Here is a 20,752-nt window from a genome sequence, read left to right as displayed (position 1 = left end):
CTCTGGGATGTTTAGCCTTGTGACATGGAAGCCTTTGGGTGCCCTTCCCAGAACCGGCTTTAAATGCACAAAATAAAAACTTGTGGGATTCCCAAAGAACCCAGTCAGTCTCTGAGAGAGTTATCCTGGTCCCCGACTCTGCCAAGCTCAGGGTGGGGGAAGTGGCAGGGCCCTGAGTCCCCAAGGGAATCCCTCTGCTCCTTACCCCCTTTGCCCCAGGGAGGTTTCCCCTGATCCTGGTGCTGCCTTTCATGCATTGACCCCCCTTCACCTGGTGAAGGCCCAAGACCCACTTCCAAGTTCATTCTGCATCGCTGACATTTTGTTCAATCCGCTCAAGACTGGACTGTGAATAAAACAATAAACCAAGCCCGAAATCAGACATTTGCTGATTTCCAAGGTGTAAAAAAATTTAACAATTAGCCCTTGAGTGCAAGTTTGGCTGGTCCCAGTAAATCCCAGTTTCTGTGTTCATACGTAATTATTATCAAATAGATGGTCCTTAATTTCAGGGTGAATTTTAGGGTAATTGAAAGAGTTTTCTGGTTTCCCAAGAGCCGTCAGTCTGTTCTCCTGCTGTTAAACTAGGGGCCCCCTTGTTGATTTTGATTGTCTGGAAATAAGAGCTCTGTTTTGAGTGTTGCTTTGTACAATGGGGATTTTTGTTATCCCCTTGGTTTTTCCTGTGTGGATGGTTAGACTATTCCATTATTGCCATGATTAATACTTAGAATATTAATGCTGATAGCTGACTGCCAGTTTTCCTCTTCCCCAAAATCCTTTCCCTTCTTTCTTTCATCTGATAGTCACATACTTCTGTAATATAAGTAGTGCTGATTCCTCACCCTGAAGCTCAGAAAAGATTTGCCTGCAGTCACACAGGCCATGAATGACTGAGTCCAGGCCTTCTGACTTTAAATCCCTTTTTCCTGTGGCCCTCACCATCACTGCAAGGAGGGGTGTTTGGAGATCCTCAGGGCATGTTGTCATTATCCACAGTATGTTGTGGGATAGACTGAAGGGGAAGGTCTCTGGGAGAATGGCCTTAAGATTCAGCCTGGGCTTCTCGGGTACCTGCATGTAGAACATGCTTGGTCAGGGCTGACTGACTGACAGACTGACTGGCTTCGGGTACCCTTGCTGAGATCCAGAGCTGCCCGCCCACACCCAGTCCCACTGGGTTTCCAGCCCTTAATGGCTAAGGAATGAACTTTGGGCAGGCTCATGGGGCTGGATTAAGGCTCCCTGAGCAAGCGAGGGCACTTTTCTGCAGCCTGAGTTACTAAACACTAGTCTTAGAAGAAATACAGGGATACATAGCCCTAATCAAAAGACAGAGAAGCTTTCCTAAAGCCCATATTTGACTGTGTCACCTCCTCACTCTGTAAACCCCAATGGCTCCCTATCACTTCCAGAATAAAACGTCAATCCTTAAGTTTGGTATTGGACCACAGCCTATTATTCCGGACACTTTCTCTAATGTGTCTTTTATCTTCTCTATGGCCCAGCCAAGCCCGTCTTCTTGGAGTTCCTCATACAACTTAGATCTTCCATTTTCACCCCTTTGGATTGGCCGCTCTCCATTCTTGGAACACACCCTCTCCCCACCTTCTTTCTTAGAACTCTTGGTTCCCTTCAGGACTCCGTTCAAGTCCCTTTTTCTGCATAGGGCACTTACCTGACACCTGCAGTGTTCCCCATCATTCTCACAGTCTCTTGGTTCTGAGCCCCAGGAAGTCCAGTGATCGACGGCAACCAGAACCTGTTAAATAAGAGGTGTGACATCTCCAAGGAAAATCTAGGGAGAATCCTGGAGTAGGTAGAGGCAGTCCGAAATGGCAGTGACGACTCAGTTCCACAAATACCGATTTAGGCTTTGGTGGCCATTCCAAGTCACTTTAATTACTTTCTAATTCTCTCAGCCTTTTCACTTCTCTAGGACTCCCCTTTTTCATCTGCACAACGAGCTCCTGTTTTTCATCACAGATAAACTTTAAACCCCATCATTCTCTCATCTGAAATTGGACACTTTGGTAGACCAGCAAGCCCTCCAACATCCATGAGTGTTACACATCCATCTGTGTGACAGAGCTCTTGACTCATAATCCCCTATCATTGTTTCTGAATGTCTCCCCTTGGACAGGCAGCCCAGGAGATCCAGAGCTCCATGGAATCAGCCAGGCTCCATTCCCGTGGCTCAGAAAACCAGTCCCTTATGGGTAGGCTTTAGATGGAAGACGCCAGACTGTTTGCCGTTCTCCAGCAGCTCTCTGTGCTGTTCTTTTGGTGGAGATGGGAGTGAAATGCTCCTCTCTGATGCTGTTAACATAGATTGCTTCTTCCCCCAGAGGTGTAAATTCAGGCTGAGCTAGAGTCTTCCTTGCCGGAGAGAATCATGTTGTTGCTTATAAACCTCAGGAGTCCACAAGGCTTTCTATCCCAACCAGGCGGCTGGGCAATAGCTAAACCTCAGATAGTACAGAAAGGATTTGCTAAATGACTCATGGGCCTTTGAGAAAGTCCCTTGTTTCCCCAATGGCTCGGATCTCAGATCTGGAAGCAAACTGTATCTGCCTGAAAGGGGATCACCCAGCCCTGCTGTTAACCCTTCAGGTGAGGGAGACCCCCACTTCCCCCCGAGGCAGCTGAACCCACTTCCTTCCTGTCCTGTCCAAGTCCAAACCCTGTAAATAGGTCAGATGGAATCCTTGCTGGGAGAAGGTAATTCCTGTATTATTAATACGAGATGGAGGAACACACAACCGACTCCATCCAGTCATTGTTTGGTGAACAGGCAGACTATTGGATTTAGAGCGGAATGGCCTCTTCACCACCATTGAAGTCAACCTTAGAGTGTCATAGGATTGTTTAGTTCTAGAGCTGGATGGAAGTTCCAAGACCAGATGAGGAAACAAGCTGTGGAAGGCTGTATTTGCCCAAGATGGCAGAGGCAATTGTTAAAGGCAGGATTTGGACTGAGGTCTTCCGACACCAGAATCAGTGCTCTTTCCATCACACCACATTTTCTCCTGTGATTCTAAGTGCTTTTTAGACAAATTCGTAACACTGGACTGAGCCATTGGAAATTGATAGTAATTGCTAGTCACAGACAGGGAGTCCTGTGGGATAGCAGTGAGAACTTTGGGAATCATTCAGAGGTATCATTGTCATTTCTCATTTGTCTCTTGGTCTGGACCCTTTATTTCATCAGTGGGGTATTCCTAACGTGGAAACCCTGCCATTGATGCCCACCAGCAGCGCCTTGCAGACTTGGCTGCTCAGGACACAGGGGCTGGAACCCCCATTCAGAGTGGCCGGACCCCAATCTTCTCGGCCTTACATCAGCCGGGTTACTTCTCACTTATGTGTCCATATTAAAAAAACTCCACAATCCCTGATTGACACCTTACCAATCCAGTCTAGATTTTCTGGGCAGGTGACCCTCCACAAGGAATTTCATTTTTCTGATCCCGAGTCTTTTGATGTGTAGGCAGGGAGCAACAAACTATTTAAAAAGGTTTTCATGAAGAGATTTGTAAACTTTGAAGTATTATGGCAAATGGAACTCCAACCAGAATCTCAGCTCAGGATCCCTCCTATTGCAGACTTTCTGACTCCTGGATTTCAGCGTCCCGCTCACGTCCCGCTCACGTCCCGCTCATGACGAGTTTACACAGTTTGAAGGGTCATTACTGGTTGGCCATTGCTGAAAGCCAAGATGGCCCTTTTATCTAGGAGAGGGATTAATGTTGGAGATCAACAGACCCTCTGTCAGAGGGATCCTCCTGTGGGATTAGAAGCCCTTGGGCAAGCTTGGGAGAATTTGGCTATTTTTAGCTAAGTCATGGGGCCCCACATGTTGATATTTCTTGATAAAATATCATTCTTTCAAACAAAGGGCATTTGAATGAAGATAGAAAATTGTGAGTCCGCCAGTGACATTTGACTGTGGTGTGACGGAAATCAAAAATTCAGTTTCTCTTGAGAAATAGAACTGTCTGGGGGCTGTTAAGAGTCTGCTGGCTAGGCTGTGAATCCATTTTTGTTTCTTTAGGAAACTTGCCTGCCCCGCCCCCTCCCCGTTCAAACGAGACTTGAAGTATTCCTTTCTGTGGAAAACAGGAGCAAAGAGTAGACTTTCTAAAATCTCGTCCCTGAGCTGATAAGGATCACCTTCAGAAGGACAAATACACAATATATGGGGGAAATGGAGCTGGAATCCAGGCTAGCAGTATCAAGAGGGATTCTCTGCAGTTGCTGGATACACAAGTGTACATCCTGTGCCGGGATGGACCCTTTTGAAAGAACTTTAGAGCTCTCCCAGGGACAGTGAAATGTGTACACTGAGGAAGAATAGTCTCAAGCACTCCTGAAACCTCACAGAGCAGATTGAGGGCCACCTACGGAGTTAATCCCTTGGGTTCCAAACTTACCTTCGCAGTTCAGGCAGTGGGAACCAGGACAAGTCAGTAAATGTATCTGAAACTCAGTTTCCCTCCTCTGCAAAATGGAGACCTTTTTTGCACATCTTAAAACGCTCTGTGGAGCCAGATCCACAGATAAGTATGTTGCAAGGTGTAATGTGATGGAAGCATTGACCTTAGGTGAAGTACAATGCTCTTAGAAACTGGAGATGGGAGAAGTGGTTTCTTTTGGAAGAAAAGTCTCTAAAAGATCCTGTCTTGGATGAGGATGGCGTCCGAGTTGGGCCAGGAAGGAAGGATGAGACTTCAGGAGACATAGATGTAAATGGGTCTTGAGCTTGTGTCATATTAATATCAGTTGGATGAATTGGGAACATTTAACCTGGAAGAGAAAAAAGTCTGGGTGGGGTGTTGGGGAAGGCAGAGGTCATCATATGGAAGAGGGATTAGGCTTGTTGTTTCAGGTCCTGGAAGACGGTATCAGAAGCAATGACTGGATCTGAAAAGAAGACAATTTCTACTTGATATCATGGGAAACAATCTATTCCAAGGGAGACACTTGACTGATTCTAACTTCCATGTCATTTGGGTATAAGAACTAGAATATCTGAGGTCTTCCATGAGGAAGAATTCCTTCCAAAAGACCAATTTGGCCTTCTCTTATTATCTTCCTATAGTGATTAATGGTTTGCAGTTCTTCTTTGGACAACTGTTCATAGTCTTTGATTATTTATTTAGGGGATAACTTTTGGTATTATATATTTGCTAGCTAGATAAATATATTGGCTATCACCAAACTCTTACCCAAAAAATCTGATACAAGTTTACTTTTCCTCACTTAACTGCCCTGTGTTTTCTACATAATATTAGTTCTGTTCACTCAAAAGCTAATTTCATATAAAGTTATTCATTTTGTCTTTTATAACTGATCCTATCCCTTATTTCGTAAAGGATTTATTTTCTGCCCATAGGCTAAAAGGCATATGATCTGTTTCTCTACTTATTTTATATGCTCTTTAATATCCAGGTCTAGTATCCATTTTGAATTTATAGTGGAGTATGGTAGAAGATACTGGTCTAAGCCCTAACTTCTGTTGGACTGCTTTCCAATTTTCCCAGACATTTTTATAAAATAGGGAGTGTTTCTCTAAGTTAATTTATTTGGGGAGTTTATTGGATACTGGGTTATTAACCTCCATTATCTCTGATTACATGGATTTTTCTATTTTTAACTTTATAGAGAAAAGGAAATGAACAAGCATTTATTAAGTACCTATTCATACTAGGCCCTGTGCTAAGAGCTCTGCAGATATCTATTTGATCCAATACCAAATGGTTTTGATGATTGCTACTTTATAATATAGTGGGAGTTCCAACTGTTCTTCCCTTCTCAATTCTTCCTTCCCCTTTCCATTGTTTTCCTTGATGTTCTAGATGTTTTGTTCCTATAAGTGAATTATCCTTTGCTCATATTCTATGAAGTGTCGCTCATAGTTTCCTTCCCAAAGTTTTAAATGCTGTTTTCCCCACAGATTCTTAGAATCTGCACAAGATACACACCTGAACAAGACACGATGACCTTTTCTGACGGCCTTACCCTAAACCGAACCCAGATGCACAATGCCGGCTTTGGACCTCTCACCGATCTGGTGTTCACCTTTGCCAATCAGCTCCTGCCTTTGGAAATGGATGACACAGAAACGGGCCTTCTTAGTGCCATCTGCTTAATCTGTGGAGGTACTGCTATAAGGGTCTCCTGTCCTCCAGCTTTCATAAGGAAAAATGGGTGCTCCTCCACAGCTCTATAGCAGGCTTATTTTTCAGGAGATAAAGAAGGCACGGGAAGAACCAAGAGCAATGCTTTATTTTTGCCTGTTCTTAGGAGCTAAATGATTGCATTTAAGCTCTTTTTCCTCCTCCCTAAAGATAAAATACTGTTTCGCTGAGTACCAGTTTTATTTTTTGGTTTGGGGGGCTTTTTAAAGTGGGATTACACTGTTTTTAAATTCTCCAGGACCCTTATTGATGGCTTGGTGAATTTCAACGTGATGTTAAGTTCTACACAAGGATGTGTGCATTGGCTCACTGGTGCCCCAGCAGAGGGAGGAATCTTTTTTCCAGTGAGATTTAGCATTTCAAAGTAATTATATCACAAATAGTTAAACAAATAACAATGGCTTTAATGAAGGAGCTCTCTTCCTTAAAGCTTTCCCAATGTTGGAGTCTCTTAATTCTGTAATGCCATCTTCTGGCCAGTACAGGTAGTTCATTTACACCGGTTAGTCAAGGGAAAAAGGCAGATACTCTGGGCTGATGGAAGTTACAGAAAAAGCAGGATTCAGCCCATGAAAAGACAAACTTTCTAACAATTAGTACGGTTGCAAAGCGAAATGGGCAGCCCTGGGAGCTTGTGGGTTCCTCATTACCGGGATCTCCAAGCAGAGTCTGACTAACTAATTAAATAAATGCTAAATAGCTGAGATATTTATAAATATTTCTTATCTATTGGTCAAATTGACACATTCATTGTAAATATAAAAAGTGACCGCACCATGTCTGACCTATATTGGATTGCTTGCTACCTTGGGGATGGGAGTAAGAAGGAGAGAGAAAAATTGGGGACATAAGGTTTTGCAAAGGTGAATATTGAAAATCATCTTGGGGCAGCTAGGTGGCGCAGTGGATAGAGCACCAGCCCTGAAGTCAGGAGGACCCGAGTTCAAATCTGGTCTCAGACACTTAACACTTCCTAGCTGTGTGACCCTGGGCAAGTCACTTAATCCCAGCCTCGGGGGGGAAAAAATCATCTTTAATGTATTTGAAAACATAAAATACTATTAAGAGTTTTTAAAAAGCGACTACACTCCAAAGTCAGAGGGGCCAAGTTTTTAGTAGCTTTTAAGCTGGACTGCCAAGTAAGGATGAGAGCGGTGGAAAATGAGAATTGATTTATCAGAACTGCAGATGAAATCCTGCAAACAAGAGAGACATGGCTGGTTTTTCCCCTTTTTTCTTTTTTTAACTCTGCTAATGACTGCATCAAACAGACAGCTGACCTCAGGAAAATCACTTGGCATGTTAGTGCTCTAGCCAGCTTTCTTATGCTGCAGAGGTGGCCATCTGCATACGTTGGAGTGTCTCTAGCCAGTAGTTCCCCTGACTAAGGAAACTGGGGAATCTCAGCCCACCCATCCTGGCCCCAATAAACAATATACTTTATTCCTGTTCTCTAGATCGTCAGGACTTAGAGGAACCAACAAAAGTGGACAAGCTACAAGAACCATTGCTGGAAGCACTGAAAATTTACATCAGAAAGAGGCGACCCAACAAGCCTCATATGTTTCCAAAGATCCTAATGAAAATCACAGATCTCCGTAGCATTAGTGCAAAAGGTATGTTGTTGCTGGCCACTAAATCAGGACAGCCACTTATGTGAACTCTAAAAAACCCTGAGTTTTATTGCAAAAAACCCAGAACTCGTGGGTTCTCCAGGTCACACAGAATCAGAGCTGGGACTCAGAGAAACTCCAGAACCAGCATTTTGCCCTCCTTTGTAGTGTTCTTCCAGCACTGATGGTCTCATAGGATTATGTGTAAAAAAGTGTGAAGTGTAAAGAAGAAAGATAAGTCTTAAAGGAAAGTTGAAGAGGGATGAGGATGCAGGCTCCTTGAGAACAAGGACTATTTCTACATCTAAAGCACCTTAGAATAGGGCCTGAGGGAACACAGCAACATAAGATAAAATAAAAGGAAAGATGGTTTTTAAATTTTACAAAGCTGGAGGTAGCTAGATGGTACAGTGGATAGAGCACTGGCCCTGGAGTCAGGAGGACCTGAGTTCAAAGCAGCTTCAGATATTTAAAATGTACTAGCTGTGTGATCCTGGGCAAGTCACTTAACCCCAATTGCCTAAATAAAAAAAAACAATTTTACAAGGCTGACTGACACCACTTAACTGCAACAGAATATTGAGAACATTGAAATTTGGTGGAAAGTTTTTTTTAAAATGACGTTTTAAAAGGAAAAAAATAATTATTCTTTGGTATTCTGGAAGGAAGAAGTCTCATTAAAGTGCTTCCCTATAATTTTGTTAACTTTAATGATAGGTAATGTCATTTTTATAGTACTTTAACATTTGTAAAGCAATTTATATTTCATTCCATCTTTACAGCAACTCTGTAAGGTAGGTGTTGTCTCCATCTTACAGTTGGGGCCACTGAGGCAGTCAGAGGTTAAGTGACAACTAGAAAGTGTCTGAGCCAAGAATCAACTCTGTTTTCCTTACTCAGAATCCACTAGATAGATTACATCCCTTGCTTTGTACACTTTTCTAGTTTTTCACACATTATTTATGGAAATCCATATATGCTTGAAGCTGGAAAGGACTTTGGAGATCATGAGAGGGGAAGAGATTTGCCCAAAATCACGTAGATTGCTTATGGCCAAACCAGTCAGGAACTGAATCTGCTACCAGTGGCCCGGACAGATTCACTTCTGGACGCTTTGCTGAAGCCTAGAAAGGTCTTGTGCCTTGTGATTTTCAGTTCAGATCAGGCTCAATGATTACACATACCTAGAGCCAAAGAGTGGGGACTTGGATGAGGTGAAGGCAGATTTTTTGCGTGTTTTTGTTAAGAGAAATTCAGTAACACTCCCCAATAGCCATTTTCCTCTCACCATCATGGCTCCCTGCCTCCAAAGACTCGCTGAAACTTCGGAGCCTCCGTGCGAGCTAAGGAAGCCACAAGCAGCTTTAGGGGGCTGTGGCCCCCGGGCTCCCACCAGCCCCTCCTGCTTCGTTAAGAGCTGGGCCCGAGGAGCTGTAGCAGGCCCAAAGGGCTGCATCCGGGACCAGCTACCTTCTGGAACAGGAGAGGGACAGCCTCCTTAGACACCATCTTTTCAGTTCTATGAATGGAAACAAAGTTTCCAGTGTCAGACCGAGAACAATTTTCATTTACAGTTGACAGCAAATCCTTCATGAAAAGGTGGCTCATAATGGATATATCTCATCCATTTTGCAAAGTAGTGGATAGATAAACACATAGATCATGATGAGGCCTCAGGAAGAATAATTCTAGTCAGGTGTTTCTACTGCAAAAATATTGTATTGATGGGGGGCAGGGGGAGAGTAGCTAATTTTCTACAGCCCTTATCATGGGGAACTATGGGACTCAGGCTCTCCTCCTTACTTTGTAATCTTGAGGAAAATCATAGCCTTGCCGGGGCTCAGTTTTATCTGTTCAATGAAGGAGCTCTAAGATCTATGGAATCCAATTTGGAGATTCTCCAAAGAAATTGAAAATGAAGATCCAAACTCTGTCAGGATGCTCTAGTTTGCATCAGTTAATGTACATTTATGACCTACGTGGTTTTCTCTCTCACAACCAATTATTATATGTCCATTTGTTGACTTAATTATAAGAGAAACTTGATTTTGGTCCATTCTCTTTTAACGCCTCTTTTTTTCAGGTGGCACTAAAAGTCCACATTAGACATTCACTCCTGAAGTACTTTGATTGCTGTTTTGAGCCCACATTACCCTGGGTAGGATTTAGTCTGTCCTGGGGAGGCGTCCCGTTTTTCTGAATTTGTGGTTCTTCATGTGATTAAGGCCTAGCTTTTCTGTGAGTTTTTTATCAGAACCATTTTCTGTCTTGTGTTAGTTTCCAAGTTGAGAAATTGTAAGAGTTGTTGCTTCTCTTTAAAGAAGAAGGTACACTCAGTAATGGAAAAAGTCTCCTCTAATATTAAAAAATGATTAACAATTATCATCATTATCATAGAGAATAATCTGCCATACTGCTACTGGTTTTTGTTTTTTTTTTAATTTGTAGAAACTATTTGTGGTCTCATTTTTAAAGCTTCCGGAATGAACAGGCATCTGCTTGCTTACGTTTCTTAATTAGATTATTCACAGGCAGTATTGAATACGAAGGAAGAAGTGTCCTTGTGAAGGAAGTCCCAAAGTCCCTTGTATTGGTGTACCTAGAATAGAACAAATACAGCCATGTGGCCCCACCTCAGCAGATTTCTTTGCTTTCTTTTCAAAGGTGCAGAACGTGTGATTACCTTGAAAATGGAAATCCCTGGCTCGATGCCCCCTCTCATTCAGGAAATGCTGGAGAATTCTGAAGGACATGAACCTCTGACACCAAGTTCTAGTGGCAATACAGCAGAGCACAGTCCTAGCATCTCACCCAGCTCCGTGGAGAACAGTGGGGTCGGGCAGTCCCCACTGGTGCAATAAGACATTTTCCAGTCACTTCCGACATTCCCCACTACCTTCTGTTCCCGGATTTAAAAATCAAGAAAAAATTTTTTTTTACTGCTGCTTAGTTTTGGGACTGAAAAGATATATTAAAATTCAAGAAGGACCAAGAAGTTTTCATATGTACCAATATATAAATATATATATATGTGTGTGTGTGTATATATATATATATATATATATATATATATATATATATATATATATATATATATACACACACTCCTCACTGTTTGATTCCTAACTAGAATACAGACTTTAAAATGTTAAAATCAGCCATTTCATGCAACCAGAAATTCGTTAAAAGCTTCTATTTTCTCTTCTAAACACTCAAGATTGCATGACAAGACCAATTCCACCTGATTGAAACCCTGGTTAGAGTTCTAAGGACTTTGTACATACGGATGTCTGGCTCTGTTCTTTCTCGACTGGATGTTTGGTGCTTTCCTTTTTGTCTTGCATACCCCGACCGACTGTGACATCAAGGTCATGAAAAACGAGGCAACTGTCCAGTTAAGGAAAGTTAAGAGACATGGTCTCACCTTCAGAGACCACTCCAGACACAGGGTAAGACTGGAACATACACCCAGAGAAGGAAGGTCAGAGAGATTCCAAGTGAGTTCGTATGGAAATGTGTCCTGGCTCTTTCTGATGCTCTCAAACTGCATCTTCGATTCCGTGTTGCCCTGTAACGAGTAGATGACCTCGCTGCACTAGCAGAAGAGACTTCTGTCAGCGTAACTGCCAGTTCAGTTTAATCCAATGTCATTTGTCCAACTGTTAATGTCACTTTAAAGGAGAAGCAGTTTATTACTTGTTTGATGACAGAACTACACAGTTTAAGGAGAAGAGTTACTACATTTTTACAGTAAGGACAGCCTACCAGGCAGAAACACTTTTCAGTGTTAGGATGTTTTTGTTTACCTGTTCACAAGCCATTAGGGAAATGTTATTGGACAGTGAGTAGGCTGGTCTACCACCTATATTTTGTAAGTCATGCCAGGGGTGGGGATTTTCCAAGCTCCTCAACACTAAGGGGCCATCAAGAATTCCCAGAGGCATGGGCGGAGAATCTGTCTCTTTTAACTGTGATAGAGTGGTTAACAGATGAAAGGGTCAGTTTCTTAGGTCTCATTTAAGCACTAGTGGATTTTTTTTTCCTGATATTTTAGGAAGTCTGTGATGTACTTTCACTGGCTATGTTTGTACATTGAGATTGTTTAACAATGCTTTCTATGTTCATATACTGTTTACCTTTTTCCATGGAGTCTCCTGGCAAAGAATAAAATATATTTATTTTAAAGGTGTGTGGGAGCTTGAGTTTGATTTTCATTAAAGAGGCAGAAAACACAGTTCCATTTTTAATGTTTAAATTTCATTTCAAAAAGCAGGTCCTTAGTCTGCAACCATGACAATTAAAATGTGTGCTTAAGCACAGCAGCCTAGAACATTTCTACAAGCCAATCAGACAATACATGACATTTCAATGAGTAAAAAAGGGCATAAAACTGTATGTGTAAGAACAAAATGTTAAAAGGCCTACACACAATAATAAAAACCATCTATTACATCATCACAGTAAAATAAGCCAAATGTACAAAAGTCTGCGACAGAAAAGACAAAAAGACAACACAAGGTAGTCATTGAAAATGTTTGAGTGCTCTTCGGGCACTTAATTAAACATTGCAAAATCAACATCTTCGTCAGACTCTGCAAAATATTTTACTTCTTTTCTGGCACGGCCTGTCCGAGGAAGAGATGGTGGTTCAGGGGGAAAGTCTGCTTGGAAGATGTCTACGTCTGAATCCTGGTCAAATGAGGCCTTCTTGGATTTCTAAGAATTAAAAAGAAAAACTTTCTGAGTTCCACATTTTTTTCTCCTTCCTTCTCTCCCTCCTCCTCCCTAGGATGTAGTTTTTAATTAAAAAGCAGAGAACTTTATGTTCCATGAAAGAAACAAACTATGTGTTCCTCTGAAAGTAGATGGAATCTAGCTATTCACCACTTCAGTTGTCCTGTAAAGATAGGAGTGGAGGGGGTCTATCCAGCCAATGCCAGAAAGGGATGAGGGTACAGAGGCATTTCCAGCCTCCCATTGTGGTGGTAAAAGATGACAAGAGGATTGGGGGATGGGAGAATAAAGCTAGAAAAGAAAATCCTTTTTCCTGTAGCTGAGGGCTTTGGGGACTGGCGAATGTATGACCAGAAAAGTCACAAGCCCTTTGGGTCTCAGGATCTTCATTTATAAGAGGAGGGGCGAGGTCAAATGATCTTGAAGTTAGTCTTCTCTGAAAAAGAAATGGCGGAACGCTGCAGTATCTTTGCCCAGAACACTCCACGGACAGCCCTGGCATGGTACGGTTCCTGGGGTCATGAAGAGTCAGATCCCACTGAATATCAAGATATCCTTCTAGCTGTAGGTCTCTCTGACTTCACAGAATAACTTACTACTATGATCAGATTTGAAATGATCAAATTGTTTAATTCAGGGAAATATTTTTAGTCATTTTAAAAACAAGAAATTCTGCTAAATCCACTAACTAGGTAGTCCATTTAACCAACCACAGGCCATGATTAATATCTGAAATGCTAAGGGTAGCATCTTGATTTCAGTGAAATACATAGCCATAATTGCTTAATTCAACTACTTGATGGCAATCTTGAACAAAACTAGGCAATGATAAAGTCATCAATTACCTTGCCAGGTGTTGACTTGGATGTTTTCCTCCCGGGATTGTATTCACCTTCATTTTCAGAGCCAGATACTTTCCGTTTTTTTGCACCTCGGCCTTTACCTTAATAAAAAATTAAAATTTTTCTAAGTGGTGATTGTTATAAAGAATATAAAAGTGCTGATACTTGAATCTTCCTTATTTTTTTGTTCTTATTCAATAGAAAAATCTTTAACCTTTAGCTATGAAAATTACAAAGTTTATTTGGCTTTCTAAAAAGATTTCTATAGAGTTTTGGAACACTAGAATGTATTGCCAAGGGATATTGTGGAAGACTATCCCTTAGGTCACTAAATTAATTTTAAATGCTTTATGATATATCATATGCCACAGTATCCCAAATTATCACAGCTCCAATTTCATTCCTTTTGATCTCTATTCCCCGTATTATCGCAGAGCTGTAAACATCTAAAATAACTCATGTATACTTTTCATCTCATTTTGGGTGAAGTAGAGGGAAGGACTTTTTTTTTTTTAAACCAAGCCACGTCTAAATGAAGAATTATTCAACATACAACAGAGTACAAACAAATAAATATTTGTAGCAAACTAACTACATCAAACTGGCCTTGTAGTTCACATCTAGCATTGTAAGTAGTGAGTCAGTAACAAAGGCTGCTGATTTTTTTTTTGAAACTCATAACTATATCAAGTAGGGGAGCAAATGTTGTAGTAAAACTCATTTAGAGGCTGATAAACCAGAACTTTGCTATAAAAGGTTACTGGCATAAATATTGATAATCCTCCACTGAAAAACAGTTTGGCTTGCTTTCAAAAAGTAGTTGCACTTAAATTTAGGTCAAATACTTTGTAGCAAACTCTATTACAACATATATCCACATTAATTAAAAGATTTCCAATCCCTAGTTAATTTTATTTCAAGTAATCATTAGTACAAATAAAAATGCACAAGAGATTTTTAGTAACAGGATTTGACAGGCATCCTTTTCCTTCCCCAAATTTGAGAATAACTCCAACTATTTACAAAACAACTCTCCAGCAATTTCCTTCTTGTGGATCTAAGTTTAAGACTATAGTAATTACTGTTGGAACATCAAATATCCCTGGTAATATATAAAAACAATCTTGTGAGGTGGAATCTGCCAAACCCCATTCAAGGTGAAAAAAGGTAGTGAAAGGAAAAACAGGTATCATGGTTCTGTTTTACACACTAATCATTCTTTTTTGTCACACATTGAGGATATAGTTCAAAAACATCAAACACAATGTGGGCCACAACATTTTCCTGAGTGGAACCCAAACCAAATTAAAATGTGATTGTCAAATATTTAATAAAATAAAAACACATTAAAACATATATAATATTACAACTTAACACTTGTCAATATGCAGCCACAGCTTTAGTGGCCCCTGTGTCTATTTGAGTTTTACTTGAATGATATAGTTCAAGAGCAAGAGTTAAAAGATGTTTAGCACCAAGAAAGATAATTGTTCGATCATTGTGGATCTCACTTTCCTCATTGCTTTATATAAGAGGATGATCAGATGATTTCTTAAAGTTCCTTCTATAACTATAATTCTATAATATTACTTTATAAATGGGTATGAAAAGGGAAGCAATTAAAAATTAATTTGTTCTCTGCCTCCCTTTAAATCTGGAAATCATTTGTAGCTATGAAAGAGTAAGAGAAATATTGCAAACCTTTTGGTGCTGTTGTCTTCTTTGGAATGCCAAATTCTGAATCTGAATCAGAGTTTGTAGTTTCTATTTTCTTCTGTTTGGGAAGTCTCTTGGGCTTAGGTGGTGCATCTGAAGAAAGCTTTGCTGTTAAACAAATTTAAGTTAGATTGGTTATTAATCTGGTGAGCAATTTATAAGAAATATTTTTGGTGTAATACATACTACTTACGTATAAATATCAAATAGAAAACTTCTTTAATATACTACTTATGTAATGAAAGAATCTCTCTTTACTGAGTGCCATTTCAAAAGTACTTTCTCATAGTATGACAATATGTTTTTCTCCCTTTCTTATTTTTCCCCTTAATTATTGTAAAAAAAAATTTAACATTCATTTTAAAAAATGTTTACTTCAAAATTCTCACCCTCTTTGAGAAGGCAAACAAAATGATGAATCTTATATACATAGTCATGAAAAATATATTTTCATTTTATCCATTTTGCAAAAGAAAACAGCTAAACAGACAAAAAAAATAAGGTTAAAAAAAGGTATATTTCAATCTGCATTCAAGATTCCATCAGTTCCCTCTGGAACTGGATAACATTTTTCATCATCCAAAACATCAGTTTTGAACTGTGGGATACCATTGTAGTACTGAGAATATTTAAATCCTTTACTGTTGATCACCATACAATAATACTGTTACTGTGTAATGTTTTCCTTCATTCACTTCACTTCACTTTGAATCAGTTCATATAAGTCTTTTCTGAAACCTTCCTGCTTATCACTTCTTATAGCACATCACATTTATAGACCACAACTTGTTCAATCACTCCCCAGTTGATGGGCAAACTCTCAATTTCCAATTCTTTGCCATCACAAAAATAAATATTTGTAAGTATGTGGGTATGGGTGTGTCTATAGGCCCTTTTCTTTATTATTTGATATCTTTGGAATACAGATCTGTTAGTAGTATTTCTGAGTCAAAGGATATGCACAATTTGATTGTGCATAGTTCCAGATTGCTTTCCAGAATGGCTAGATTAGTTTACAACTCCACCAACAGTATATATTAGTATCCCAATTTTCCATAGTCCTTTCAACATTTGCCATTTTCCTTTTCTGTCATATTAAACAATCTGATAGTTATGGATTGATATATCAAGAGTTGCATTTTTTCTAATTAACAGTTATTTAGAGCTTTTTTTCATATTATAGAAATAGTTTTGGTTTCTTCCACTGACTATTCATATTCTTTGACCATTTATCAACAAGGAATGACTTGTATTCTTATCGATTTAATTCAATTCTCTCTACATATATTTGAGAAATCAGGTTTTTATCAGGGAAATTTGCTAAGTATTCTTAATAGAAGATCTTTCATCTATTTTCCATCCTTCCTCATCCTAATAAATCTGGGAATCTGGAATTAAGTAGCACATTTTGCTTTGATCTAAAAATAATATTTTGTTAGATTAAAAAAAAACTAGGCAATTTAAAGCAAATAACTAGGTAACTATATTAAAAAGTTAATTCTAGCCAATTTATTAACATTCATTTACAAATTTTATTGATAATATAATAAAGTTGAAAAATTACTCATAGCATTTTTTATATGGAGATATATATTTCTCTAGGAGAGATATTTCTCCTGGAAAAAAATATACATGGAATTAAGATATATACAATAGTACAGTCTAAGCCTTGTATTTTTCTCAATGAACTAGCAAAAGCATATAGTGGGAGTTTAATAAATGTTGAATTGAACTACATAAGTGATTAAATATATGATATAGGACAGAACAGCTTAGTGCTGCCAGCACAGTATCATTTTTATAAGAAGATAAACTTTATATCCAAGAACCTACCCTTAGGAGCACTGACCTTGAAATTCACTGCAAGAAAATACATTTTTGATAATGAGGTTCTTTGGCGAGAACTTCCTTAAATGGGTTCACTGTACTTCAACAAACATTTCTGAAGCATCTACTAGGTGCTGAAGGGCTGAAGCATAGCCCTTGACCTTAAAGAACTTACAATCTACAAACAGAGAAAAACTGAGGATGCCCAGAACTATCAGACAAACTAGAAAGTAGCAAGTGTTTATGAAAGGCACAAAGTCCTTGGAAACATCTGAAGAGGGAGAGATTACTTCTTGTGGAGGAAAATCAACTAGAGTCTAAAATGGGAAGATGCAAAGAATTCTCGTTGATAGAAATGCTGAAGAAGTGCTCTCCAGAAGTAGGAGAAGGACTAGGCTAATGTACCAAGGTGAGAAGGGTGGAATAGACTCTGAGAATGAAAATAATCTATCCATCTCTTTCTCCACTCTCCCTTAGCACCCCCATGACTTAGGCACTAGCCATCTCTTGCTTAGACAACAGCAACAGCCTTCTTCCGAGTTTTCTAATCTCTAATATCCTCTCCTCTTCCAATCCATCCTCCACATAAGTTGCCAAAATAATTTTCCTAAAGACCAAGCCTGGCTCCCTGCTGCTGTGGGGACACAATTCAACCACTGAAAGCCCTCAGGGTCTGGCTTCGGATTACTTTTCCAGATAGATTTCACATTCCTTCCCATGCCAGCCAAACTGGCCCACTGGCTGCTCCACAAATTCAATACCCCACCTCCTGTATGGGGGCCTTGCACAGACTGACTCCTAAGCAGAAAGGGAATGTCATCCACATGGAAAATCTTTGCTTTCCTTTAAGGCAGAGACTCTTTTATGATTCCCAGTACAGTTCTTAATGATCTCTCACTCCTCAAATTATCTTGTGTTTATTTGTCTACAGAAGATTGTAATTCCCCTAGGCTGATGCAAGTTCCCTGAAGGCAGGACTGGCTCTATGTTTTGTCTTAGTATCTTTACACAGTAGGCATTTAATGAACTTTGTGGGTTGGAGAGCAGAAGAGGTATGAAAGATAAAACTGAAAAGGCAGATTGGAGTCTGATGGTGCATAAGCTTGAATGCCAGGCTGAGGAGTTGGGACTTGATTCTACTGGAAGACAATGACAGTCATCTTTGAGGAGGGTAACAATGTACAATTTATACAGTAGAATGATTATTTGGTCAGAAATATGGAGAAAATAGAGGTAGGGAAGCCAATTACTAAAATATTAATAACAGGACAAGATGAAAGGCTGAAAGATGCTGAACTAGGCTGACAGCAATGGGAGAAAGAAGAAGCTATTGAGAGGCACTGTTAAGCAGTCTGGATTGCTCTTTAGAACTGACTATGTAAAGGAGAATAAGAACTCAAAGATGGGTCCCAGTGTTTTGTGCCTCGGTACTGGAAAAAAGGGTTTATAGTGACCCCAAATTATCATCAGGACATAGAAGTGAAGATGTCCAGTGGTTATATCTGTAAATAGGAACTGGAGTACAAAGAGACTGCTTATACCAGATTCTTCTTTTTAGTGAGCTAATGTCACCATGAGGTTCTGGCATATATGATTTTAAGCAAGCTGGTTCAAACCCCACTGATATTAGCCATCTCTATGACTTAATAAATGCCTAACAAGTTGAAATATAGACACTTACCCTTTTTGGCTGCCACAGTTTTACTTGGAGGTTTTTCTGTTGATTTTAGAGCAAATGAAGATGAAAAGACAGGGGCAGAATCCTCTTCACAACTGTCAAATTTTGTTGCATCTGTAAACAATAAAGTTTTTTCAGGAAATGAGCTCAAACAATTGGCCTCATTAATACCATTTGAAACATATCCCTTGTTAAAATATAAAGCAAGGAACCAAATGTATCAGTGAAAATCCTACAAAGGAGATGTAATTAGAAGTTCCTACTTCTAAGATGAAGAGGACAGCAACATAAAAACCGCCATGGTAAAAATGGAACACAAGATTTTATCAAAATATTAATAAAAGGTTGTATCATTTGATCTCACATACATACAATATTTGAATTTTGACAGTACAAAATTCCAATAGTTCAAGATATTTATGGCACAAATTCAGTAAAGCTAATATAGGCTGAACACTGAACAATCCAAGCTAGAATATATTAAGAAGGGGACAACTGATTGGGGCCTTGGTTCAAATCTAGCCTTAGACATTTAACATATTAGTTGAGTGACCTAGGCAAGTCACTTAACCCCAACTGCCTCACCAAATAAATAAATGAAATGAAATACATTCTGTATAAGTTGTATGCAATGGCTATTTTGATATGTGCTGTTTCAGGAATATCAATGTTAAGAATTCAAATACTAAAATAGCATTCAAGCATTCTTATTTTAAAATTTAAAAGTTCTATTTTGATGCCTCATCCTGATATGGAAGAGGCCCCGGTTTTGTTTTTTTTAAAACTTGAAGACTATATCAAGTTTTTAAAGTATGAACCTAATGACAAAATTTGTTTTCTTGTTAAAGTTTTTTGACCCTCTCTAACCATCAGTTTAACGTCTGCTACCCTGATATCTTTCCACAAATTCCAATAAAATGACATATTATTGGAAGGATTAACCCAGTTTTAAATTTAATCTTTAAGAGGATTTGCTAATTTGTCTGAATTTGTATCTGGAAAAGATCTTGAAGATAAATTCTTTCAACACAAATTTACAGATAAAAAAATTGAGCCCCATCCATGATTATATTTTTATTCAAACTCAGACCATTTGCCTCCAAATCCAATATTTCTTCTAATACAAGTTTGAGTTGGATTTGATTTCAGTTTAAAAGAACTTGTTTGGGAGAACTTTTTCAGAAACCCAGATATTTTTGTGTGTAAGAAGAGTTATACACAATTTTACTTTATGTTTAATAGGCACCACTGACCAATGAGGAAATGGAGTAGCCAATTTTTTTGGTTTAGGTTAATTTATAGCAATAACAATAACAACAACAATTAGGATGATAAACTATTCCCTTATCACATGACAAAAAAAAGAGATTGAAAACTTGCAGAAATATTTCTAGAACATACCAATTCACATAGCAATAACAAAAGCCGATATATATATACATCTACCATTAGATTTACTATTAGTTCATCTCTAGATGGAGCTACAAAAGAGCTAACAACTAAAAATGGAATCCAAAAATCCTCCATAAACAATATCCATGGACAAATCTAACACTACCATAAATTTCCAATAAGAATGAAAATAAGGTATAAGTAAGCATACCATCTTCCGATTTCTGTGAATAAGAAGGGAATGAGAACAGGTTCCCAAAGTCCTGGCTTTTCTTGTCATGTGAGGATTTTCTAATATTGAAAAGAAAAATTAAACCATAAAGATGCTATGTTGGAAATATGGAGTTCTACTTCTATGAAACACTGCTTTCCACTTTATTCTTTGAATCAACAGAACAAACTTTTAACTAATTTATTACATTTTTCCTTCACATTCTTTTAAAGACTGATTGTAGAAATAATAATAACTCACATTTGCATAGTGCCTTATGATTTTGCAAAACCTCTTTCCAAATAACAAAATTATGAAGTACATAATAATAAATATTGCGATTATAGATGAGGAAAGAATTGCACAGAGATTAAGATACCTGCCATGGGTCAACCAGCTGGTAAACATCAAAGGTGGGGAGTAAACTCAGATTTCCTAATTCTATGTCCACTAAGCCACATTCCCTAAGTGTTTCATCTTAAAACAGAAAGGAAGTTAAAACAAAGGCAGAAAAAGTACTTAATTTAAAAATTAACAAA

General features: G+C 38.9%; 2 protein-coding genes across 5 annotated transcripts in view; one reads left to right on the top strand and one right to left on the bottom strand.

Annotated features, from left to right (window-relative positions):
• The window catches only part of RARB (retinoic acid receptor beta), a 713,488-nt gene extending 701,490 nt beyond the window's left edge, over positions 1-11,998 (top strand). For all 4 annotated transcript variants that reach the window (XM_074268511.1, XM_074268510.1, XM_074268513.1 and 1 more), the window contains 3 exons: positions 5,957-6,161; positions 7,658-7,816; positions 10,478-11,998. In XM_074268511.1, the coding sequence (XP_074124612.1) occupies positions 5,957-6,161; positions 7,658-7,816; positions 10,478-10,674 (561 nt within the window). In that variant the 3' untranslated portion in view covers positions 10,675-11,998. The remainder of the gene's footprint in view (positions 1-5,956; positions 6,162-7,657; positions 7,817-10,477) is intronic.
• A 55-nt stretch (positions 11,999-12,053) lies between these two features.
• The window catches only part of TOP2B (DNA topoisomerase II beta), a 77,791-nt gene continuing 69,092 nt past the window's right edge, over positions 12,054-20,752 (bottom strand). The window contains exons 33-37 of the mRNA XM_074269523.1: positions 20,214-20,293; positions 18,614-18,724; positions 15,091-15,213; positions 13,393-13,490; positions 12,054-12,529 (exon numbers count right to left, since the gene is read on the bottom strand). Coding sequence (XP_074125624.1) covers positions 12,368-12,529; positions 13,393-13,490; positions 15,091-15,213; positions 18,614-18,724; positions 20,214-20,293 — 574 coding nt within the window. The 3' untranslated portion in view covers positions 12,054-12,367. The remainder of the gene's footprint in view (positions 12,530-13,392; positions 13,491-15,090; positions 15,214-18,613; positions 18,725-20,213; positions 20,294-20,752) is intronic.

The sequence above is a fragment of the Sminthopsis crassicaudata genome, chromosome 5 (genome assembly GCF_048593235.1).
Source record: "Sminthopsis crassicaudata isolate SCR6 chromosome 5, ASM4859323v1, whole genome shotgun sequence".
Lineage (NCBI taxonomy): Eukaryota > Metazoa > Chordata > Mammalia > Dasyuromorphia > Dasyuridae > Sminthopsis > Sminthopsis crassicaudata.
Note: the sequence above shows the minus strand (reverse complement) of the source record. Positions and strands in the feature narration are given on the sequence as shown.